This window comes from Terrapene carolina, unplaced genomic scaffold (assembly GCF_002925995.2).
Source record: "Terrapene carolina triunguis isolate 2854851 unplaced genomic scaffold, T_m_triunguis-2.0 Scaffold111, whole genome shotgun sequence".
Lineage (NCBI taxonomy): Eukaryota > Metazoa > Chordata > Testudines > Emydidae > Terrapene > Terrapene triunguis.
The window spans coordinates 5,911,671-5,938,170 of NW_020664462.1; the positions used below are offsets into that span (position 1 = coordinate 5,911,671).

A 26,500-nucleotide genomic window follows, 5' to 3' on the forward strand; every position below is an offset into this window, starting at 1 on the left:
AAATCACTTCAATCAAACTTTTCACAGGCAGTCACTAATTGTGTGTCCTCATTTTCTGGGTGCCATCTTGAGACCCTGGGGTCAGATTTGCAGAAGTGTTGAGCACTCATGGTTGCCAGTGAAGTCAATGGGAGCTGTGCCCTGAACACATAAATTGCTATTTAATGCAAAGTACTCTGAAAAATCAGGTCCTAGCTGCCTCAAACTGGTTGCCCAAAATCACTGAAAACTTTTAACCTTAATCTCTCTGTGCCTCAGTGCCTCTTCTGTAAAATGGGGATAATACCATCCCTGCACCTCCCCGGGTGATGTGAAGATAGACTGGTGACTGTCTGTGCAGCACTTGGATAGACAATGATGTGGGCCACAGAAAAGCCCATAAGGGCATTAATGATTCCATCTTCATAGCGGGGTTTGAATAGTGTGCAGTAAAATAACACAGGGGTGCACACTGAACTATGAGGAGAAACCCAAATACTGAATAACTATCCTGTGCACTGAATGAGCCAAGAGTCCTGTGAAAAAAAAACAGTATCTGATCATCTAAAAAGATTGTACCATAATGCATACATGCAAGGGGCTGAATTAAGGCTGCACAGACAACCTTAATTCTGACATTTTTGAATGATGGAGATTGCAACCGTAATATTTCAATGTAGGGTTTTTTTGTGTGTAATTCATTCAGTACACAGAAGTTTAAACTCTGCTTTAAGTTCAGTCTCAGGACCTTAGCACCAGATTCTGATAGTCGAACTCATGTTGAGCAGTGCCTTACTCTTACGAGTGGATGCACATGGGTCTGAACCTTAGCTGGTGGAGCTGATGTATCTATTGACTTCAATGGAGCTATGTTGACTTACAACAGGTGACGATCTGGCCTGCTGACGTCAATAGGAACGCTTGGGATAAAATACTCTTCAGGCTGAGTAAGGATACCAGAACGTGGCCCATAACTAGGGCTCTGTGTCTGTCACGGAGGTGGCGGAAAGTCACGGATTCCGTGACTTTCCGCGACCGCCATGACTTCTGCAGCGGCCAGTGTGGCTGACCCCAGGGTCGCCCAAGCAGCTGGCTCTGGGGCCAGCCACACCGGCTGCTGCTGGAGCAGCCCCAGGGCCACCTGAGCAGCGATTTCCAGGGTGGCCGGAGCAGCTGCTACTCCGGCAGCCCCCAGCAGCTGATGTCATGGCTGGTGCCGCCTCTCCCCACAGCAGTGACTCCCCAAGATTTAGTCAGGGATATTTATAGTATAAGTCATGGATAGGTCAGGGGCGTGAAGTTTTGTTTATTGCCCATGACCTGTCCATGACTTTTACTAGAAATACCCATGACTACATCGTAGCCTTACCCATAACTATGGACCATTTTTTCCCCCTTCTTATGTGGTTTCTCCATTGTGGGAGATTCGCAACCATGGTGGGCCTGTACTGTGCCTCCCTAATTCCCCCAGAAATAGCGACACAAGAAGCTGGTTATAAGCAGTGTTATTTATGCTTAGAGTGAACCTATCTTATTTGAAACCTTCTGCATTCCTATACTTCCTGCGTCTTTTACGCCCAGTCCTTATCCCTCAGTATCCCTCACACGTGGGTAATGGAAGGGCAAGAGTTCGAATTTTACGTGGCTTCACCAACCTCACTGCCCAGAGCTATAGTTTTAGGGATAACCCACACAAGATCAGAGCTGGATTAATTTAAAAATAAATCACTCAAGCACTGGAAGGATAGCATGGGACTGTCTAGGATATATATATTAGTCATGACAGCATCATATAAAACAGTTCAACATGGATTAGAAGATTTGTTGGAGAATTTTTTAAAAATTCACTTTTACTGATTAATCAATGCAGCTGCAGCATTCAGCATTATTACACTTTTCCTGGGTTCTGATTGGTTCATGTCACCTGTATTGTTCCACTGTAGCAGCCAGCCAATAAATTACTCTTAAAGAAGACTTGGTCTATATTAGAAAAGTTGCATTGGTTTAACTGAATCTATTTTAAGAATCCATTAAAACTAGTTAAACTGGTACAAACCTCTAAAGCAGACATACTTAAAGCGATTTAAGCAAGGATTACACTAGTTTAACTGAATTCAGAAATTCGCTGACACAAAAGCTAAACTGATTTAGAGCAAGAATTAAAGCTGTTTTATCTCACACAGCAAATTTCCAAATTAAGCTAAATCAATTTAAGACAGGGTTAAATTGGCTGAAGTGTGTCTATGTTAAGAGTTTGTATCAATGTAACTGGATTGATTGACTGATTTTTAAAATCGGTTTGGATAAGCCGGTGCAATGTTTCTCCTATAGACAAGGCCTAAGTATATGTATGAAAATGACAAGAAACATTAGATAAGTACCTATATACAGTAGCATCATGGATTATCCGAATTGCTTGAGTGACACTGTTATGTATTTGGGTAAATTGGTAGGGAATATCGGAAACAGACCTGCTAGCAGTTCCTTGGATCAGGGCATTTGGATACAAGGGTTGTGCTCTGTGTGTGTTGGGAGAGGGTTGTGCTCTGTTTGTGGGGTTATGCTGTGTGTGTGTGTGTGTACACGTAAATATACACAAAGAAATTAGCTTTACTTTTTCCTCTCGTCTACATACTAAACAACCTTGATAAAATCCTTGGTCATCATTGCTCGAGATTCTAATTGTACCAGACAAACCCTTGTTGCCAAGACACTCACACCGGTAGATAAGGAATTTCCTTGTGTCTCAGTGTAACACACTGGGAGGCAGGGGGCAGTGACTGCAGAACAAGAGAGCAATGCTTGAGTGGTTTGGGGTCACAGAAACCTAGCGTTTTCCTTGATTCCCTGTTGCTCATATTTCACGTTTACACAATAACACGAGGATGCATACCACTGTCCACTCGCTGCAGTGCTGCAATTTAGTTTCTTTCCAGCAGTTGGCACTGCAGTTCTACAACTGACATTTGTCAACACCCTAAAGCAGTGGCTCTCAACCTTTCCTGACCACTGTCCCCCTTTCAGGAGTCTGATTTGTCTTGCGTACTCCAAGTTTCACCTCACTTAAAAACTATTTGCTTACAAAATCAGACATAAGAATACAAAAGTGTGACAGCGCACTACTACTGAAAATTGCTTACTCTCTCATTTTTACCATATCATTATAAAATAAATCAATTGGAATATAAATATTACTTACACGTCAGTGTATACTATACAGAGCAGTATAAATAGGTCACTGTCTGTATGAAATTTTAGTTTGTATTGACTTCGGTAGTGCTTTTTATGTAGCCTGCTGTAAAACTAGGCAAATGTCTAGATGAGTTGATGTACCCCCTGGAAGACCTCTGGGTACCCCCAAGGTATGCATATTCCTGGTTGAGAACCACTGCCTTAAAGTAAGAGAGCTCCTGTGGGTGTGATGTCAGAGCAGTGGGATGTTTTCTGGTGGGAAGTTTTCTGGTGTCAGAGCTATGGACCTGCAATGCTACTGTTAACACGGGCTTCAAACACATTGGCGCCAGCCATTCATCACAGCCTTACGTCACCTAGCTTCCTATGCTGTGTTCTCTCTGTGCCCACAGCCTGCCCACTATAAGGTGCCATGCCAGTGCGCTCTGACACTAGGCCAAGCCTTTAATCCTCATTATGAGCCCCTTTAATAGCATTTGAGCAGGGGGTTGGACTAGATGACCTCCTGAGGTCCCTTCCAACCCTGATATTCTATGATTCTATAATTTCAGGGCACGCAGCTTTCAATCCAGGATCCTTTCAATTCCCTACCCCCTACCCTCACCCCCATGTTTACATTTTTATTCCTGCCTCTCAAAGACCCTGTTATTTAGGGACAACCCTGCCCCCCAGCCCTCCCAGTCTTTCAGTCAGAAAAAGCGGGACAGAGCCCCACTTGTGCCTGTCTTTGTTTAAAATACAAAGCTCTGCACCAACAGCTCAGAAGGCTACAGTGACCCCACAGGACACAGCAGTATTCTGGGCCATGCCTCTACTGTACCTCAGTGGTTTTGTTCCTGTTATAAGGCAGTCAGAGCCACGCAGGGTAGATCACTTATTGCCTCTCCTCCCCACCCACTAGGGATCGGGATGTGCGGGGTAACGGGGAGCCAAAGTAAGATCTGGTATCACTAGAGCCCCAGGACAACACACACAAGCCTCACTGCCATAAGGAGCACCAGCCGCTATCTCAGAGTACTCGGAGCATCACTCGTGGCTCTGCTGGGAGAGTACGATGCCCAATCCCCGCATACCTCTGGCATGTCACCAGGCGGTGGCACAGAGCGCCCGGGCCCCTCTGCAGCGCCCTGGGGCCAGGCGGGCCATGACGGCGGCTCACCTGGATGTTCTTCTCGCAGTCCGTCTGATGGTGCAACAGGAGCTCGCTCTCCAGCAGGAAGCGCTTGCCGCACTTGTCGCAGATCTGCATGCGGCTGTGGGTGACGTTCATGTGCTTCTCCAAGTACCAGCGGTTGTTGAAGACGCGGGGGCATTTCTTGCAGGGGTAGTGCTGCTTCTCTTCCAGCTTGACTTTCGGGCCCAGCCCATCCTGCTCCTTTTTCCTCTTCCTCCCACGCTGGCCCTCCTCTTCCTCCACCACCTTGGCCAGATCCTGGGACCTGGTGGACATGGTGGACTTGGTGGCCTTGGACGACCTGCTCCCCCTGCGGGGCTGCCCAGATTTTTCCCTTTTCACTTCGGACGCCTCTTCGTCGTCTTCCTCTTCCTCCTCCTCCTCGGTGGTCTCCTCCAGGTCTTCCTCTTCGCTGTGCTCCTCCTCTTCCTCCTCCCCCACCTCAGCGTCCTCCTCCTCCTCCCCCGCTTCCTCGTTTTCCTCCTCCCCTTCCTCCTCGGTGTCACGTCCATCCCCGTCCGGTCGGCTGATCACGGCGGCAGCTTCGTTGGCGGTGGGCTTCCCTTCCGTCCCCTTGGACACATTGAGGGTTTGGTTGTTGAGGTTCACTTCCACAATGATCTGCTCCCGGTTATAAGAGCTCTGGCTGTCCAGATCCTCCTCAGACTCCCCGCCCTCCATCTTACACATGGTGGCCAGGCCACTGTCCTTCTCCTCCTTGTAATACTGCTTGGCAGCCACAGCCGGGAGGTGCTGGTTGCCGTCTCCACCCATTCTGTCCTCTACTCGCACCGAGTAGGGATCGTTTCCTTCCCGGGCGTAGATCTTGGGGTGCAGAGAGTCCACCTCTTGCTTAATCTCACAGTAGTACTGCGGGGGGACAGAGTTGCCACAGGCGTCGGGGGGCAGGGCCATGTCGCTGGCCATGGCCAGGCTGAGGGATCTGGTGTTGATGAGCTCCTGGCAGGAGGAGGCGATGTTGTTCATCTGCAGCACGGCGGCGGCGTTCAGGACGTCCTGCACATTGCAGGCGTTCACCAGCAGCTTGGAGGTGTAGATGAAGTTGAGGATCTGCTGGAGGCCTTGGGAAGTCAAGGCCTCCAGGGAGAGCTCTACCCGCTGCAGCTGCTTGTTCTGGGTGAAGAGAGAGTGGAAGAACTGGCTGTACGCGGCAAGGACCCCCTTGTGGGCGGGGAAGATGCTCTTCTGCTGAACTAGGACGATGTCCACGTCGCACAGGTCCGGCTGAAACAGGCGCTGCTCGTTCAGTCTGTCCATCAAACACGTGAAGTGGAGGGCTACATCCTCCACCAGAGAGTATTCAGCGGAAGGGTAGTCAGTTGTCTTTTCAACTATCAGCTGCAGGGAGAGAGAAGAAAGGAGATGCAAGAATTCAGGAGCGAAAAACCCTTTCCTTTAAATGGTCCCTCACTTCCCTCCCTGACAACAGAAGCTAGATGCCAAGGGAGGCAGCTTAACCTAGTAGTCAGACCACCACACTGATAACTAATACGCCTGGCTCTACTCCATGACTGATAACTTCTCCGTAACATGGCCCTGGGCTCCACCACCTCCCATGTCTGTCCCCCCACAATTGTGAAGAGGGAACAATAATATCTGCCCACTTCCATAAACTGCTTTGAGATCCCTGGATGACAAGCCCATTGCAAGCATCAGGCTTTATTCTTATCTGCTGTGGTGGGTCTTTGACTTGAGAGAATGGGTTGTCCCTATGTCCTTACCCACCCACCATGCTCTGGTTATCTCTGCAGACCTCCGGATTCAAAAGAACGAAGCTCTACTGCCTGAGCTGAAAGCCCAGGTCCATAAATGCAACAGCTGACTCAAACCTCCTTACAAGGTCCAGCCACTAGAGGGAGACAAAGCCCCATGTTGATGTTAATATGAGTTCTTTAAGAATTTGGCTACACAGTCTCATCCACAGTGTGAAAGGGAGTTCACGCCAGTTCAAACCTTCCTCTGTCTGAGGAAACTGTCAACCATTTGTGACAAACGCAATTTGTGGCTCAATGGATACCTGTTCCCTGGGAACTGGATTGAGAACACCAAACCTATGTCACCACGAACGGCGAAACGCCTTGCCCACCCTCACCCCATCAACTGTCAGTCATTACCATTCCAACGCAGCGCCGAACGGGCTTAAGTGATCGTTTGAAATGGAGACGAAGGAGCAACTGAGCCACTAAGCAAAGGGGCAAAGTCACTTGGACTACGACTGCAGAGACGCGGGCCTGGTCCAGACACAGATCAGAACGCCCCCAACTGGTGGGGGGGATTTGGGTTCGGATTGAGGTCCATCTCCACTACAGCACATTAGATACTAGTATCTTCATCCCTGATATGCCCCAAATGCCCAGAAGGAATGGGCCCAACTCCCAGTTGCTCTCTTGCGGCACTTGAGGGAGGGACAGAGCATGCAGATAGGGGATAAAGAGGACTTTAAGCTACCTTTGCACTCCGCATTATGGCTGGTCAATGTTTTTCATTCAAATTTTTTTTCCTTCCTATGAAAAATGGCTTTGTTGTCAAAACGGAAACCTTCATGGGACGTATCGGTTGCCAGCAACATTCTTCAGGTTCTCAATGTCAAAACACAACCTGAAAGTTTCAGCCCCAAAATCAAAATATTTCTGTAAAACATTTGAAAATAAAACAACAACAAAAAAATCCAGATTTTGGCCAAAAATCTTAGGATTTTCCAGTTTTTTGATGAAAATTTGGGGAAAAAATACTTTTGTAGAAAAATTTCAACAACAAAAAATGAAAAGAATTTTCATCATAATGTTTTTCAGGAACAAAAGATCATTTCCCAACCGGCCCTGCTCCCTGCGTTGTGGGGCTGTTCAGGGACCTGCCCAACACCCACCGTATGGCACAGCAGCCTCGGGGCTGTACGAAAAACAGAACAGTCTTGGGGCAGTGCTCTCTGACCATGCCCCCAATCTGCCTCCTAGGTAAGAGCCAGTCAGAAAAGGGGCTTTTTTCTACAGAAAATTTTGGTGAAAAAAAAGAATCATTTTCTCCAAAACCCCAAATTTTCAACAGAAAAATTCGACTCCTTGGAGAAAAAGCAACAACTCAAACTATTTTAGCCAAAACCAAAAATATTCCACTTTGGATACGTTGCCCTGGTGCCTCATGGGAGTTGTCGTTCAGGTAACTCATGCTCCGATTTCTCCTCTCTAGGCCGGGATGCCTGGTCTAATGACATCTCCCATGATGCCATTTGTGGCTTTCAGTCAAAATATTTCAATGTTTGAGTCTGAGTTTTTGACCCCAAAAAAAATTGTGTGTGGAAAGCAGACAGTCTCTGTGAAAAATTGAGTTTAGCTGAAAACCCAATTTTCCAGCTAAACAGTTCTGATGGAAAATTTCCCACCAGCCCTTTCCTCCGAGGCTGGGGCTGTGAGCTGGGCTGGCGGAGAGCTACTCCATAGCAGCCAGGCAGCCTCGCTGCACCAGAGAGCTTGTTCCAACCACTTTAAGGCTCCCCCTATGCTCCTGGAATGGCTCAAAGCATCCTTAGCGTAAGTCAGGCCAGATGTCTTCAGAGCACTTTATAGCTTTAGCCCCTTGGTTCTTTGTTTCAACTGATCAAAAATCCACCATAATAAAGTCATGAGATAAGAGGATGTCCAGGAGAATCCAGGCCTAGCTGCTAGAGAGGCATGCATGCCAGATTGCTGGCCTCCCCCACCCCAACACGCAGCACTAACTAATCTCAGTTATTAGAACGGTTGTGCTTTTTATTCGCAAGCCGTGGATTAAAGACGCCTCCTAACAACTGCGCTGAGAAACGCAAGCAGCAATGGGCTCCCAGCGAAAGTAATTCCAGCTGTATCTGTGAGCGGCAATTACCTTCCAGCTTCTTGTGGTCCTGGCAGAGGGGCAGCGAGGGAGAGATTTAGTCGGAATATGGAAGTGACCTAGAACTCTGGATGAACATTTCAGATGCTAGAAAGATTAACCCTTTCCCTGCCCCAGGTACAAGGTATCACTAAGGTATCACTAAGGCACTGATCTCCCTGGTACCCAGGTGTGTGTGTGTGTGTATATTATATATATATATATTTTTGGGCTGTTTCAGCCCAAATACTCAATTCAATTAAGAACTGGTGACTTTAAGCCTAACAAAAATTTCTAACCTGGGCAGTTTGAAGTTAGGCCCCTAAATTCTTATTGCAGACACGTGATTTTCAGAGATGATGAGGACTCAGTCACGCGCATGAGGAGCCAAGTCTCTGAAAATTAGGTGTCTAAATAAGAATTTAGGTGCCTAACTTTAAATACCCAAATCTGAACATTTGGGGTAAAACTGCCAAAGGAGCCTATAAGCCCCATTTTCCAACGGGACGCAGAAACCTAAATCCCATAGACATTTTCAAATTTTACTCGTTAGCCTTAGGACAAATAAAGGAAATACACACACAGGCGTGCCACTTACTCACCCTGTGGAACTCACTGTTGCAGGAGAAAGCAACAGAGAGTCCTGTGGTACCTTTAAGACTAACAGATGTATTGGAGCATAAGCTTTCGTGGGTGAATACCCACTTCGTCAGACGCATGACCCACGAAAGCTTGTGCTCCAATACATCTGTTAGTCTTAAAGGTACCACAGGACTCTGTTGCTTTTTACAGATCGAGACTAACACGGCTATCCCTCTGATACTTGTTGCAGGAGAGCAAGTAAAATACTGCAGCTAGTTTGTTTTAAGGAGGGAAAAGTCATTCTTACGACCAACAACTTTTACAATCATGCAGGAGAAGATCAAGGTGATCAGATTTCATGCTTCAGGATGGAAGCTGTTGTCCACCAGGGTCAGGAAGAAAATATTTCACCACCACGGAGCACAGCATTGCACAGCTGGCTAGGCGCCTCATGCAGTGTTCTTGCTTTTGGAGAAGCACACAGCTCTACCTGATCCTTCACCACCACACCACTGCCACCAAGGAGGCCCAGTGCTTGGACAAGATCAGCTCAGGGAGGAAGAACAGCTGACTGAAGCTGAAACTGAGCAAGACAGAGGCCATGCTGGTGGGCAGAGGAAAGCATTTTGAAGAGTCAGCTGCCAGCATGATGCAGTCTCCTTTGGTTAAAAGTACACGCCCACAACTGGTCAATTCAGTCTGTGATTTGGGAGTACTCCCGAATTCCTTGCTGATGCTGAGCCCTCACAGAGCAACATCCATGAGTAATGCTTTCTATCATCTCTGGTTGGCTCTGAGACTCGGTCCTATCCTGGCAGAGGGTGACCTAGACTCAGTTATTCACGCTCCCATCACCTCTCAGCTGGTCTATAGCAATGTGATATACCTGGGCATGAAAACTTCAGTGCTTAGGAAACTCCAACGAGTACAGAACGCTGCATGTTTCCTCAGCAACACAGACTACCATGAACCATCCAGCTTGTCCTCTGCTCTCTATACTGGGAGAAGAGCAACTCAGTCTTCAAGGTCCCAGTCCTTATCTTCAAGGCGCTCAATGGCCTGGGCCCTGGCTATCTAGAAGTCCATCTAAAGCTCCACGATGAAGACCATGGTCGACAACGCCGCTCCTCTGGCACAGTGGAACTCTCTACGATCAGGGTAAAGCTTGTCTGCAGGAGACAGCTTTCTGAGGGGCTCGTTTGAGACTGTGAAATGAACTCCCCCAGGAACTAAGGGCCGTTACAAACCTCACCACCTTCTGCTCCCAGTGCAAGGTGCATTTCTTAGACCTCGCCTTCTCTAATATAAAACACAGAGCAACAAGTATCTATATTAAAAAAAAAAATTACAAAAACTGCATACACTTCTCCCCCGGGGAGAGGCTGAGAGAACAAACAACATGTGACAGATGTTAGTCACTTAATGCATGACTGTGATAAGCACACAGATACTACTGTGATGAGCGCAGTATAAGAACCTATGTAGAATAGAAGAGACTGAATGAACTGATACAGGGAAAGTGCCTCCAGATCCAAATTGAGGCACGTTGGCCGTAAAGCAAGGGGAAAACCAAACCAAACGAGATCCAGAGGAAGCCAATGGCTCACGTTCACGGTGGAAAGGCCAGAAGGGATCTTTGTGATCATCTAGGTTCACCTCCTGCATAACACAGGCCACCAAAGTTCGCCCAGTAATTCCTGAATCAAGCCCAGTAACTTGTGGCTGTGCTAGAGCGTTACTTTTAGAGAGATGTCCTATCCGGATTTAAATAAAATAGTAACAATCCCCAGCGCTGACACAGTGCTTGTCATCAATGGACCTCAAAGCCAGTATCAATATCCCCCTTTTAGAGATGGGGAAACTGAGACGGACGGAGGCAAAGCGACTTGCCCAAAGTCACTAGCAAGCCAGCCGCAGAGCCAGGAATAGAAACCCAGGTCTCCTGATTCTCAGTTCAATGCTCTATCCACAAAAGGCAGCACTGACCAAGTCTCCAAGTAGTAGAAGATCCACCACGGCACCTGGTGAGCTCCTCTAAGGCTAGGTCTACACTACCCGCCTGAATCGGCGGGTAGAAATCGACCTCTCGGGGATCGAATTATCGCATCTCGTCGGGACGCGACAATCGATCCCCGAATCGATGCTCTTACTCCAGCAGCGGAGGTGGGAGTAAGCGCCGTCGACGGGAAGCCGCGGAGGTCGATTTTGCCACCGTCCTTACAGCGGGGTAAGTCGGCTGCGATACGTCGAATTCAGCTACGCTATTCGCGTAGCTGAATTTGCGTATCTTAAATCGACCCCTCCCCTCCCCCCCGTAGTGAAGACCTGCCCTAAGAGTTAGGAGTTTTTCAGCCACCAGTTCAGTGACGCATCAATCGCATTGGGAGGCTAAAAAGAATTAAAATAAAACCTCTCTCCATTGGGGAGCAGCACATGATGTGGCCACATTCCCAGGTACACCTCTACCCTGATATAACGCGACCCGATATAACACTAATTCGGATATAACGCGGTAAAGCAGCGCTCCAGCGGATCAAAGCATGTTCAATATAACGTGGTTTCACCTATAACACGGTAAGATTTTTTGGCTCCCGAGGACAGGGTTATATCGGGGTAGAGTTGTATATAGAGTGCCCGGGTATGCAAGACCCTCCCTGCAGAGGAAAGAGTCATCCAGAGCACCGACCCTTGTCAGCAGTTTCAGCAAAGCCTCCAAGAGCTGAATGGGCCCTGAGGACTGAACACCCCTCCTGCCTTCTCAAGAGCATGTTGGCTGGCAGGGCAGCGGGGGTGCAGTTTGTTCTGCATTTCGTCATTCCTAGCCTGTGGCCAGCTGAAAGAACTCCCACTGCAGGGCCTTCCACACAGCTCCTGGAGGGTACATTTATAAGCAAGGTTATATATAAATGGTTCTGATGATGGACAGACGGGAATTATTTCCCCCCGACTCGTTAACCGCTTGAGCAGGGGCCAGCGTGATTTTCCAGCTGTGGGAGCACAGCCCCTCCAGCTGGGAATTAACAGGTGTTATGTGGGCGTATGGAGAGGGGAGACCACATTCCACACAAACCTCATCTGTTTCAGAAGCAGCTCTGAAGACCAAGGGCACGATTCTCATCTACACGATCGCCCTCTTGGCCCCACACTGGCAGTGTAAACGGGGCTTTACAGGGAGAGTAAACTTACACCCACCTGAAGGCTCCTATACCCTGCCAGAGCGGTGCCAAGGGGCATTGGCGTAAATGAGAATCGGGCCCCGAACGACTAGACAAGAACGGCAGCATGCAAGTGCCATGCTCCTTCCTCCTCGACATGGGCTGTGACACTGCAGGATCCAGGGGAAAGGCACCACCGGGCACACACCACGTACATCTCACACTAAGTCTGGGGAAAGTCACAAGAGAGCCAGCATGCACTCGGCATCAATCACCGCAGGCATGCAGCAGGCACAGCGTTCCTCCTGCTCATCCCAAGAGCTGGAATTTATAGTAAAAGACTTGAGGGTCCATTTGGCTTCTTTCCTCAAACCACAAAAGGAACCAAATGAGCACGTAGGCTTGTAGTGATTTCAGCTGCTTCGCTCCCCTGCTACCACTTAGCGTCTCTGAGCTGAGCATGATCAGAACCTCAGCGGCGCTCAGTGTTCGCTGCATACTGCAGTGAAATACTGCACCGTACACACGCCCACACACAGACACACATTACAGTGAGATAAACCCAAAGGTTGCAGACAAGAAACAATTATTGTCTAAAACACACACACACACACACACACACGGGGAGCTGGGGCTAGAACGCTGGTCCTACAGTTCTAGGGGATAAAAATTACAGCCCTTTATTACTTCAGAGCGCCCTTAGGTGAGAGTATGTATCTCTCTATCCATCCCTGGCCGGTCTACATGGGAAAGTTTTTTCTATATAACCAAAGGTGTGAATTTAACCAGAAATAGCCATCCTGGTGTAACCCCCTGCACACCACTTATTCTGGTGTAAGAGTACCTTTTTTTTCCATTTAGCTCATGCTGCTTGGGACAGCGTGTAAGTTAAACTGAAAACAACCCTTTTATAGCAGAATAATAGAGCAGCCATACGCTGGAGGGATTGTTCTATACCAGTAGAACGATACCTGGATAACTGCTAAAACTTTCCCACGTAGAAAAGCCCTTAGGCACTTATGCAGCCCTTATCATCGGGGTATCTGAGAACCTCGCGCTATTTACTGTATTTCTGCTTACAACACCCCTGTAAGGTAGGGAATGTATTATCCCCTCTAGTGAATATGGAACTGCCCTGTGAGAATTTATTACTGCTGCATGTTGGGCCTGGCTATCGGGATGGTGTTTTCTGTGTTTGGGTTTAAGTATTTCTCACTCAGTCGAGAGTAGAGGGAAGAAGGAAAGGATGACCTAGACAGCTACCAGCTGACACGGAAGACTGTTAAAGGGACAATGCAAGGACTATTAGTCCAGTGATGCTAGCTCAAACCCCGACTGAGCCTACCGGACTGGATCGACCAGCACAGGCCAAAGCTCACCAAGACTTGAATAAGACTCCTGTAGGACAAAGAAGGCTGGCAAGATTTAACAGGACAGAGAGTGTCTTGGGGAGTGCAGGGGAAACCAGACGGAAACCAGAATCAGGCCCAGGAACGTGTCTGGAGAATCTAGGCCAGGCAGCCCTTCTGGGATGGTAGGCCTTTAGGTAAGATAGATGTGTACAAGCTGTTTGTTAATGTACAATCATTTTCCCTCTAGTGCTTGTTCCTACTGTTAAATAAAAATCACATGGTTTTATGAAGGTCACTGGCTCCCCAAGGGAAGAAAAGCGGGTGCCTGCACCCAGTCGGACCTGCAGAGCAACATTCAGTGGTGTCACCAGATCATGGTCTGAGAGGGGAAGAATGGAGAACTCCACCCGGACACAGGAAAAGAGCAAGAGGCCCAAGACTTGAGGCGCTACCCTCAGGGGGGCCAGAAGTGCAGCTTGCCCTGTAAACCATGACAGCCTCACTTTCGTCATCGATTCCTAGATTTCAAGGCCGGAAGGGTCCACTGTGATCATCTGGTCTGACCTCCTGCATCCCATAGGCCAGAGAACGCCCCCGCAAAAATTCCTAGAGCAGATCTGTCACAAAAACATCCTATCTTGACTTAAAAATTGCCAGTGATGGAGAATCCACCCTGACCCTTAGTACATTGTGCACCTTGTCTATTTAGAGGTGGGGAATTGAGACACAGAAAGACAAAGCGACTTGCCCAAGGTCACTCAGCAAGTCTGTGATAAAGCAGGAAGTTGAACGCAATTCTCCCAAGTCCCAATCTAGCCCCCTAACCACTGCACTGTGCTACCTCAGACAGAAGTAATATATCCCTTGTCTACAAGTAGCCCACAGGATAACATCACTCACTCATACACCCAACGCTAGTACGTCACAATGTATACTAGCTTCTAATTTTTACTAGGCTACGTTTCCCATTTCCCCCCCCCCACTTCACCTCAGTGCTAAGTTACGTGGCTACTTTATCCAACATGGTTTCTCTCGCTGTGATGGAAGATGGCATTGTCTTCTTGACCCCCTAGCCATAAGTACATACCTTGCAGAATGAGAGGGCCCCTGGCATGGTGAAGAGTTCAAAACCAAAAGTTTGGTCTTTTTTGCATCCATTAAATGAAGACTCAAAAGAAAAAGAAAGCTGTAAGCAGGGCGGTTTTCCTGAATGAAATCTGTGTTGTTAAGCAACTGGGATAACTCATCCTCTCATGCCCCGCACCTCTGCCCAGCAGGGTCAGCAAACCATCGGAACAAATCAATAGCGACTTCTCAAGCTAATGGAAAATAATGGAAAATACGGCAGATGTTGCTCAGCCTCATGAGTCAAGTCTGGTTTCTTTAGCCACCTGCCTGGGAACATTTTCACTCAGGGCTCCTAGGTCAGCCCCAGAATGGATTGATTGAAGTCAGTGGGGGGGGTTTGCTGCTCACTTGAAGAGCAGCTGGCCTAGCTTCCTCTGTGTTCTTGGACAGAGAACAGGGCGCAGCACAAGTTCCCAAAGCAGTCTCTCAAAAGGTGCTGCCTCCTGCCTGCCAAACCCACACACCTGTTAAAGGCAATTACACAATTACAGTACATAACACTCCAACTCACATTATTTAACTCATTATCAGCCCTGGTTAGGATGATTTAAGTTGTTTTATTTCTTGTTGCCTAAGGCAAGGCATCACCTGGAAAAATTTAAAGTCATGCTGCAGCTGTATAGTAGCAGCCCGAGGCTAGAGAACGGTATAATTGGTTGCTCCCTTTCTAGCTGTACTTTCCTTTCCTTTCGAATAGTAAAAGTCCCTAAATCCTACAATGTGTCTTGCAGCTCGGGAGCAGTGCCAGACGGGGATCTAATCACCCCCAGCAAGAGAGAAACCCCTCCCTCTTAAGCGTCTGCCACCTGCGACTGTCCACAGCTAGGACAGCATAGGGTATTTAAGCAGCAACTCTAGGGATAGATTCATACAGTCTAAGGCAGCGGTTCTCAAACTTTTCTGCTGGTGACCCCTTTCACGTAGCAAGCCTCTGAGTGTGACCCCCCTTATAAATTAAAAACACTTTTTGATATATTTAACACCATTATAAATGCTAGATGCAAAGCGGGGTTTGGGGTGGAGGCTGACAGCTCGCGACCCCCCACGTAATATCCTTGTGACCCCGTGAGGGGTCCTGACCCTCAGTTTGAGAACCCCTGTTCTAAGGCCGGACAGGACCACTGTGGTCATCTAGTCTGACCTCCTGCATAACACAGGCGTTAGAACCTCACCCGATTTCTGCATCAAGCCCCGTTTGAGCTATAGCAACTCTTTTAGAGAGACAGCCGTCTTGACTTAAAGACCACAAGCCATGGAGACTCCACAGTGTTCCTAGATAAGTTATTCCAATGGCTGGCTCGCGAACAGGAGCCGCAAACAGGGGAGTTCTGAGAGGGAGGCAGATACACCTAACAAACGTAGTCTCAATTTAGGCCAATAATCCCTCCCCAAAAAACAAAGAACAAACAAACAAACAAGACCTCTGCACGCGTAAAAATAATCCAGCAGCAGAGTGGGGGCTGTCCAGTTTATTGCACCAAATGCAACATGTGCGATTCCTGCCTTGTGGGCAGGTGGGTGCATTTGGTGCAGGTAACGCATGGCCCTCAGAGACGGAGTACAGGCTCTGGAGACCGGAGTGGCTGAACTGGAGGAGCTACAGGAGACAGAGAGGTACACAGAGGAGACTTTCTGGGACACAGCAGAGTGGTCCCACCCCCAGACTGACAGCCTTGTTTGGGAGGATAAAAGTCTTGAGGAAGAAGATCAAGCTGGAGTGGAGGAAATGATCCCATATCTGGGACTCTCCTTCCAGATGATGTCATGGTATCCTCTCGCACTGAGGATACCCCTCCGGGGGAAGGGACCCCCAATATTAGGAAGAGACAGGCAATAGTTATGGGAGATTCGATCATTAGAAATATAGATAGTTGGGTTTGTGATGATGGGGAGAACCGCATGGTGAATTGCCTGCTGGGTGCCAAGGTTGCAGCCCTATTGAGACATCTAGACAGACTTCTGTGCAGTGCTGCAGAGGAGCCAGTGGTCATGCTACATCTAGGCAGGATAGGGTTGCCAGGAGTCCCGTTTTCGACCAGAATGCGCGGGCCGTTAAAAGTCCTGTCGGCGGCGCAACGGAGCTAAAGCAGGCTCCCTGCCTGCCGTGGCTCCACATGGCTCCCGGAAGCAACAGCATGTCCCCCCTCCGGCTCCTAGGCATAGGGGGCAGCCAGGGGGCTCTGCATGCTGCCCCCACCCCAAGTGCTGGCTCCACAGCCAATGGGAGCTGAGGGAGCAGCCCCTGCGGACAGGGCAGTGTGCAGAGCTGCCTTGGTCGCACCTCCGTGTAGGAGTTGGGGAGGGAGGGGGGGCAACATGCCGCTGCTTCTGGGAGCTGCCTGAGGTAAGTGCTGCCCGGATCCTGCACCCCGCACCTCCTTCCGCACCCCAACCCCCTGCCCCAGCCCAGAGCCCCCTCCTGTATTCCGAACCTCTCGGTCCCAACCCGGAGCCCCCTCCCACACCCCGAACCCCTCATTTCTGGGCCCACCCTGGAACCTGCACCCCCAGCCCAGAGCCCATACCCCCTCCCACACCCCAACCCCCTGCCTCAGCCTGGAGCCCTCTCCCATGCTACGAAACCCTTGGCTCCGCCCCCCAGCCCGGAACCCCCTCCTGTAACCCAAACCCCTCATCCCTGGCCCCACCCCAGAGCCCGCACCCCTAGCCGGAGCCCTCACCCCCTCCCGCACCCAACCCATTGCCTCAGCCCGGAGCTCTCACCCACAGCCGGAGCCCTCACCCCCTCCTGCACCCAACCCCCCCGAGCCAGCCCGGTGAAAAAGAGCGAGTGAATGAGGGTGGGGAGAGCGAGTGACAGAGGTGGGGGGGATGGAGTGAGCGGAGGACAGGGCCTCGGAGAAGGAGCGGGGCCTAGGAGGAGGGGCAGGACAAGGGTGTTCAGTGTGGTGCGAGTAGAAAGTTGGCAACCCTAAGGTAGGAGAGATGTTCTGGAGGCCAAATTTAGGCTGCTAGGTAAGAGAGTGAAGTCCAGGACTTCTATAGTAGCATTCTCTGAAATGCTTCCAGTGAAATGCGCAGGACCTATTAGGCAGAACTGCAGGGTCTCAGCGTGTGGAAGAGACGATGGAGGGATTTAGGTTTGTTAGGAACTGGAGAACATTTTGGGAAAGGAGGAGCCTGTACAGGAACAATGGGCGCCACCTAAACCAAAACAGAACAGATTCCTGACATGTAAAAGTAAAAGGCCGGTTGCCAACCCTCAAGGATTGCCCTGGAGTCTCCAGGAATTAAAGATTAATCTTTAATTAAAGATGGTGTCATGTGATGAAACCTCCAGGAATACGTCCAACCAAAATTGGCAACCCTAGGGAACGCTGACAGGTGCAGAGGATTACATGGTTTGGACAAAGACATCTCTTTGGGGAGGATTTATTAAAAGAATACTATGTATTGGAGTAAAGAGGAGAGGATAGAAGTTGATAAAGTAAAGGTAGGAACTGAAGAGAAACAGTCAAATGAAAAACAATCCCATACAATTACATCACATGAAGGCAGACAACTAAATACTGACACATTTTATAAGTACTTGTGTACAAATGCTAGATGTCTAAACACTAAGATGAGTGAACTTGAGTGCCTGGTCTTACATGACCATATAGATATAACAGGCATCACAGAAACTTGGTGGAATGATGATAATCAATGGGACACAGTAATATCAGGGTACAAAATATACAGGAACAAAATATATGGGAATGGCAGGGTAGGCCAGGCTGGTGGGGGTGTGGCACTATATGTGAAAGAAAGCGTAGAGTCAAAAATAGTAAAAATCCCAAATGAATCAAACTGTACCATAGAATCTCTATGGATAGTAATTCCATGCTTGAATAATAAAGAGTACAGCAGTAGGAATATACTTCCGACCACCAGCCCACCAAGATGGTGATGGTGACTGTGAAATGCTCAGGGTGATTAGAGAGGCTACAAAAACAGAAAACCCAATAATAATGGGGGATTTCAACTATCCCTATATTGAGTGGGTACGTGTCACCTCAGGATGGGATGCAGAGATAAAGTTTCTAGACACCACGAGTGACTGCTTCTTGGAGCTCCTAGTCCTTGAACCCACAAGGGGAGATGCAATTCTTGATTTAGTCCTAAACAGCGCACGGGATCTGGTCCAAGATAGCGGAACGGCTCGGCAATGGTGACCACGATGTAATTAAATTTAACATCCTTGGAGGGGGGAAAATACCAAAGAACCCCAGCACAGTAGCATTTAACTTCAAAAGGGGGAAGTTATATCATATATCAAAATGAGGAAGCCAGATAAGCGGAAATTAAAAGAAACAGTCACAAGAGTGAAATGCCTGCGAGCCGCATGGAAACTTTAAAAAACACCCAAATAGAGGCTCAAACTAAAAGTATACCCCAAATCAACAAAAACCCAAATATGCCACCCTGGCTAAGCAGCAGAGTAAAAGAGGCTGTCAGAGGCTGAGACACCTGGTCACTGGTGTTTCTGCAGCATGAAGGCGGCTGCAGGCCCAGCTATGAGCAATTAAACATTTACTGTTGGGGGATTGTGACACCTCAGTGGTAATCACTGGCCTAACATGTACTTGGGAGGATATAAGGGGAAGGAACAGAAAGAAAGGGGAGGCGCAGAAAAAAAAAACGGAGAGGAAAAATGACTGGTGGGGAGAAAGTGAATAAGGAAGTGTTATTTACCCCTTCACATAACACACAAACCAGGGGTCACCCTATGAAATTAACAGGCAGCAGGTTTAAAACAAACCGAAGGAAGTATTTCTTCACACCACACTCAGTCAACCTGTGGAATTCGTTGTTGGGGGATGTTGAGAAGGCCAAAGTGTAACAGGATTCAAAAAAGAACTAGATCAGATCACGGAGGATAGGTCCATCAACGGCCGCTAGTCAAGATGTTCAGGGACGCAACCTCATGCTCTGGGTGTCCCTAAACCTCTGACTGCCAGATGACAGGGGAGGGATCACCCAATGGTTGCCTGTTCTGTTCATTCCCTCTGGGGCACCTGGCATTGGCCACTGTCAGAAGACAGGATCCTGGGCTAGATGAACCATGGGTCTGACCCATATTGGCCGTTCTTATTCTTATGTAATGGTTAATTTCCCTCGCTGTTAAAAATTTGCACCTTATTTCTAGTCTGAGGCGTCAGCTTCCAGCCAAAGGGTCTCATTATGCCTTTTCCTTATCACCTTCAAATCTGCTACTGACAACCAGCGCAGCCTCCTGCAGAGCGCGAGACCCTCTCATATGCCAATAAAAGGACAGTTGTTCTGGGTGGGCCTGATCTGAGGCCCTTTACTATTTATTATTTGCATTACCGTAATGCCTAGAAGTACTCCTGCTTGATGCTCGGCAAAGCACGTAATAAGGCCCAGTCCCTGCCCCAAACAGTGCACGACATAAATAGGAAGGACGGGTAAAGGGGTCGAGGAGGGGGGAGGAAACAGCCCAAGGTTACACTGCAGTGCAGTGGAAGAGCTGGGAATAGAAACCCCCCTCTCTCCCTAGGCCAGTGCCTATCCACTACGCAGCACTGCCTTCCGTATTGGACAGAAGAACATTTGAAGCAGAGGTTGAGTTTTTTCCATTTGAAATGTTTGGAGCGGGAAGGGGGTTACAAAAGAAATGGCTTTTTGATCAAAACAGAAATTTCAGTGGGAATTTTTTTTCGGGGGGGGAGAGTGTTTGTTGAAAAAAAAACAAAAATCTGATAAATTTCGATTTTTGGTCAGAAAAATTGTCGGGTTTTCAATGAAACACTTTTGCAGCGTGTGGATGTGGGCCGCCTGACAGGATTATCTGGGTACATCTCATTTAATGATTTAATGCGGGGCCTCGGGCACTTCAGTCCTGTGGCACATAATAGCCTTCTGTGGGCTATAACACTTGGGTCTCATTCCGGTTGCTGGGTTCAGTGTGCAGGTGTTGGGTGGCGGTGGTGGCCTGTGATCTACAGGAGGTCAGGCTAGAAGATCTGGGGTCCCTTCTGGCTTTAAATTCCACGACTCAAACTTTTTCATCATTTTTGGTGGGAACAAAAATCATCTCTTGAGCAGCTTGAGTGCGAGGGCCAGAAAGCGGGGGCAGAACAGGCCGATCCATTCCATGTCTGCTTGGCTCCACTCTGACCCATACAAAGGAGACCTAGGGGATGTCCACGTGGTGGGCCAGTACTCTCAGTAAGTGGAGAGGAACAAAGCTTTTGTTGCCCGTTTTCCTTTAGCGGCCTCGGGCATGGAACAGGAAGGGAAGAGGTGACGGAAGCTTGAAGCAGCAGGCCCTTATTGATGGAAGCAAAATACCCGAGTCTGATTATGTTTACCAGAAACTAAAAACAATCCGAGCCCAACTGCACTAAGAAATTGTTTTGAAAATATTAGGGTCGATTTAAAAAAAGACCCAAGTGCCCTGTAGGGGGGCAGGGAAAGAGCCAGATAGCATCCATCATCCACCCCGCTGCAGCTTACGAAGGCAGAAGCAGACGGGCAGGCTCTTTAGGAGAGTGACAGGTCTCACCGACAGTGCTTGACAGCTCTAGTTTCTGCCCGCAAAGCTGCAAGCAGGCTGCAGACCCATGGTGAGATCTGTGGATCTATCTATGATGATAAACATTTTTTTTTTTAAAGGATCGTTACTTGGACAGCTCTGTGCATGGCGCTGTGTCATTACCAAAACAGGAATTCACTAGAATCTAGAATGCAGACTGCTTGCCAGGGATACACTTGGAATGCTATGTGGCGGGGGACCCTACCTTACTGAATGGACCTAAGTCACCCCACGTATAAGCCAACCTCCAGTTGAGTGAGGATGAAACTAACAAGTGATGCCAATATAAGTCGACCTCCACAGTTGCAGCCATCTCAGTACTGCCTTGCTCCTCGTGACCTTCTCTCCAGCCGCCCCAGAGATCTCCTGGCCTTGCAAGACTTGACCCTAAGCTTACCACACACCTCCATTCCTCTTACTCGACTCTGGGTTACCGTAATTCACTCACATATCAGTCCCCACCACCCAGCTGAGGGCATAAGGGCCAGATCCTCAGCTGGTGCAAGTCAGCACAACCAATGGAGCTACACCAGCTGAGGATCTTGCCCTTACATCATCAAACAAGCCTCTAGCTGCAAAGAGTTTGGATGCGCTTTCTCCCAGCGCACCTGCTCTGAAATTTGCAGCGGGGGAATACTTCATAGGACAGAGAAGGCTCAGAGACTTCCTGGCTTACGACACCACCCCATTTTGATGAGCCCAGCACTAAATCACGGAGCCCCACGGTAACTCATCAATGTCTGAGCCCACCACCTGTACGTTTCAGATTGGATCCAGCATGCTCCTTGGAGACGCTGTGCTCTGCAAAGGGAAACGCAGCAGAGCTAAGCAAAGAGTAGCTCTCCGAGTGTTACATTTCACTCCAGTGCCACTGTGCTTCATTTACGCAGGGGAGATGGAATGACTCACTTCATACTCCGCGTGTTAGAAATAAATACTTCCCTCCCTCTTCTTGATCAATGGCCAACGAAAGATTCTTTCTGATGCCCAGAGTGCTGCCAACTCTTGAAATTTTATTGCAAGTTTCACAATAGTCTCAAAGTTCCCAGATCCTGGACTCATGTGAATACCCAAGAACCTCAGCTTTCATCTAAAAACAAAGACAGGTCTCTAGGCCTTCTGGTTGCAAAGAGAAGTACGAAAACCTGAACCTTAATGGTTAAAACACCAGAAGAAAAATTTAAAACCCCTAAACATTTACTTTTCAAAAAAAAAAAATCTTGCGGTTTTTAAAGACAACCTCAAGATTATTGGAGGTCCAGCTGGCAATTTTTGAATGTGTGGGGTTGGCAATGCTGGGTCTAGGAACAGTTGTGCTGTTACTATTTGTACAGTGCTGTCAGTGTTCATGGCACTGTGCAAACAATGAGGCCCAGCACCGGAGGAAGTTACAGTCCGATTTGGGCAGGGATTTTCAGGGACCACTGCGATCAATTAGTGATCAGGGTCTGGCTGGGAGCAGGTAGTGACTGAATGAAGATCAGGGTTGGATGGGCGAACAGAAAAAGCAGCAAAGATAATGAAAGACTTCTCCACTTCTATCACACTTCCCCCATAGGCACAAAACACCCTTGTCAGATGTTCTCTAGGCCCTTGAAAATCCCATCTGATGTGCAGATTTCCCTGCTGTGCAGGGTCAATACCATTGAACAACACTGAGTCCCTGTTTAAAACAAAGAGACCCCAAACACACCGGAAAGGCCCAAGTCTGTACTAATCTCTTTTTCCTTTCGGATGAAAAAAAAACTGACTCCAAGAGGTTAGGTGACCTGCCTAAGGTGATGACTCTTAGCAAGTCAGTAGGAAAGCTATGGAGAGAACCCAGGAGTCCTGATTTCCAGTCCCATGCTAGAATCACCTTTCTTAGCGTGATGCTGCACCATCGTTTGCTTAACCTCACACTTCAGTTCTCGCTGGAAAAGGCCTTCGCTTCTCAACGACTTCTACTGTCAATGATCCAGGACAAGCCAAGCTTATTCCTTGACCGTGACTAACTCTTGCCCAACATGGGAATTGCACCTAACCGCTTCCCCAGCTGGTTTCCCTCCTTTTCTGACACACCCACATGCTGTCAACCTCCTCCCTTTTTCCTAGGCATTCAGTTGGTTTTATTCCCAGTTCTTGTGGATGCACTCACCAGAGAAGCATCATTGGCGGAAGTGCTAACCAGGGACGATAGGCCAGCTCCGCGGACCAAGCGTCCCCCCAAAGTGGAGGCTTTGTTTTAAGTTTAACAAATTAATTCTGCATACGTGAAATCCGTAACCCCATGCTCGTATTTTACCCCACCAGGCAGCTCTAATCAATCCCAGAATCAGTGATGACAACACGCATCTTAGCTGCATCTTGCCAATGACCTAAGCTTTGCTTTTCAGCAGCAGATTTGCTCGTTATTGATATCAGATGCTTTCATGCTCTCTGTGACGTTGCACTCCATTTGGAATACATCCACGTGAGGGATAATCTGATAACCTGTTCCAACGGGTAATGACACTCACTGCTAAAAAAAAATAATGGGTCCTGTTTCTAGTTTGGAATTTACTGACTTCGTTTTCTGGCCACTGATCTTGTTATGCCTCCGTCTCCTGCTTTTGATTCGTCTTTCAGTTTGGCAGGAACACGGCGACCCTGGCACGAGGGAACCTCCATCCGGTCCATAAACCAAACGTCTGACTCAAGAGAAGCAAGAACCCTGGGGAAGCAGTGGAAGCTGGCTGGAGCACCCTCCCGTCACTTTCACAGGTGAGAGAATATACCTGTGTTCTATGCAATGGACTTTGCCAGCCTCTGGCAATGCCAACACAAAATCAGTGCCTGGATTGACAGCCCCAGAGACCAAAGAGCTCGCTATCCACAGAGCAAGTACAGCATGGACTGGAGCAGTGTTAACATCAATCCACAAATCCCCACCACACCATGACCTGGAGAGACACTGATTCCAATCTCCAGACCTCATACAGGTCATGGAAACAATGGGAGAGGAGAGGCGTCTTTTAACTTATTTATCGTTAGGAGATACAGCCAGTGCAGCTCAGCTTAATTCATCCCAAAATACCAGTGTCGCTACTTTTATTGTCGACTCACCCTCCCCCGTCCTGGGGCACTCCCAATCCAGTGCCACCGACTCAAGCCCAACTAGCTGCAAACGAATTGAACCAGGCAGCTTGCAGGACAGACAAAACTAAATCAGGGTCTGAACCCAATGCTTGGCGTTGGCTTGGGTCTGCGAATAAAAGGCAAAGCAAGGAAGAACCAAGGCAAGCGGTTTTTTGGCATCTCTCACGGGCAGTTAGTGACCTCTGAGATCACCATGCCCCCTGCATTGGAGCTAACAGCTTTGCTGGCAATTTGTTTGGAGGGAGCTGGGCCAGTCCCCCCCCCCCACCCCCACCGCTTGGCCCGACTTGACACCGTCAAAACTTTATGGCTTGCCCGGATCTGCAATGCTATTCCCAGGAACCCTAATAACTCTGTTCTGTTGGGGACCGATGTTAGACTTTAAATATTTGGGCAGGAGGGAAGGGTTTAATACATTCAACCCGGAGGGGCGGGAGGGAATTATTAAAGCCACCTGCAGAAAGCGAGAGCAGCCGCCAGCATGAATTATGAAACGAGCCACAAGAAAGAGCAGAGGCATAATGTGGAAATGGAGGAGATAAGATCACAGCCACAGGCCCTCACTCCGCCTGGCCAGTCCTATTGCATCACAGGGTCTGTGCCCCTCTGGACATCCTTCAGCCAAGGGATATTGGTGTTTATTATAGTCACAGGGCATAGTTCCAAGTGCTGAAATGCAGAACTGGTCCTGATCACGGGAAGGTTAGAGCCCTCGGAGCTCTCATCAGCGTCCGGGGTAGCTGCGGGTGCTCAGAAACTCAGGCTCAGACCCTGCCTTTGTTTGCATGGAAGCCTCACAACATCCCCGGTAAGTCTAGTGACAAGGGACCGTCCGCAGGAGGTGTTATGGCAAAGGATGAAAACCGGAGCGGCTTTCCCAGAATTCTGTGCTGCCCGGAAAGACGCTCGAGTGTGTTTGAGATCTGGGCTCGGCCATACCCTGCTTTACTGTTTCACCCACCTCCAAGGATGCTCTCTGCTATTTTTACGTTAAAACTTGAGCTGGTTGAAAATTTTTGATCAAAACCATTTTTTGATGGAAAATGGGGTTTTCGACTAAACTACATAGTTTTTGTGCAAAGTGTCTGCTTTCCACCAGAAAAATACATTTGAAATAAATTGAAGCCTGAAAACCTAAATAAATGCCGCCAAAATCCAAAATATTTTTATTTGGATATGTTGCTAATGACTCATGGGTGTTGTAGTTTGTTTGCCTCATGTCCCCATTTTCCTCAATTTGCCAGGCTTCCCAGCTGGACTACGTCTCCCATGATACACCACAACCGGGGACTCCCATGATGCACCACCTCTTCTCTCTAAAAGGGTGGACTGGATTACATCCTGGGAAATGCAGTCGGACCAGGTGGCTCAGCCTAGAGAGGGGAAGGAAATCACTAGATATTGCAGAAGCATTTCCAAATTGAAAATTTTCAGCTTTCAAATTTTCACTGAAAAACACCCCAAACATTTTCCAACTAGCTCTAGTTAAAACATAAGCTCACACTAAGTATGACCACTTCAATGTAACTACAGAACATTTCTTTAGAAAATATTTCTGTGTATATAAAGGAACTATAATTATTTATCCGGGAAGCAATCACATGGATTCTAACAGATCAATTGGCCAACAGCAACCCCAGACCACAAATCTATTCCTCTTTTTCCTTTTAGATTAAGAATTTTTATTCTGTTTTTCCAAACAAGAACAGCACAGCAGGTTCTATGGCCAGTTTGCCTCAGGAAGTGCTGGATACAACAAAAAAGAATCTGCAATCAGGTTTTGCCAGAACAATATTAAAATAAAAGGGGAAAAAATATTATACACATAATGATATCAAACCATTACTCGCTGCACTCAGTAGAAATCAATGAGCGCCTCATTAGCAAATACACAGCATGGCAACTGGTGCCCTATGAATATGTACCAAGGACCAGTCAGGATTGAGGGATTCAACCAAGGAATCACCTCTGACAATAAATTACTTTCTCCTCCCAGGAGAAATTTGTTCCAGAAGCAGCCTAGGTGACTCTGTCTGCAACGATGGGATGTCCAATGAACGTTTGTGGTTAGAGACAGGTCATATTTTTTTCACACTGTGCCTTATGAAAAAAAAAAAAAGATTCATAGATTCATAGATTCTAGGACTGTAAGGGACCTCGAGAGGTCATCGAGTCCAGTCCCCTGCCCGCATAGCAGGACCAAATACTGTCTAGACCATCCCTGATAGACATTTATCTAACCTACTCTTAAATATCTCCAGAGATGGAGATTCCACAACCTCCCTAGGCAATTTATTCCAGTGTTTAACCACCCTGACAGTTAGGAACTTTTTCCTAATGTCCAACCTAGACCTCCCTTGCTGCAGTTTAAGCCCATTGCTTCTTGTTCTATCCT

The 26,500-nt window shown here is 48.1% G+C and overlaps 1 protein-coding gene across 1 annotated transcript in view; it reads right to left on the reverse strand.

Annotated features, from left to right (window-relative positions):
• The window catches only part of ZBTB47 (zinc finger and BTB domain containing 47), a 102,637-nt gene that overhangs the window by 26,949 nt on the left and 49,188 nt on the right, over positions 1 to 26,500 (reverse strand). Inside the window, exon 2 of the mRNA XM_024215222.2 lies at positions 4,331 to 5,704. Within this exon, the coding sequence (XP_024070990.1) occupies positions 4,331 to 5,704 (1,374 nt within the window). The remainder of the gene's footprint in view (positions 1 to 4,330; positions 5,705 to 26,500) is intronic.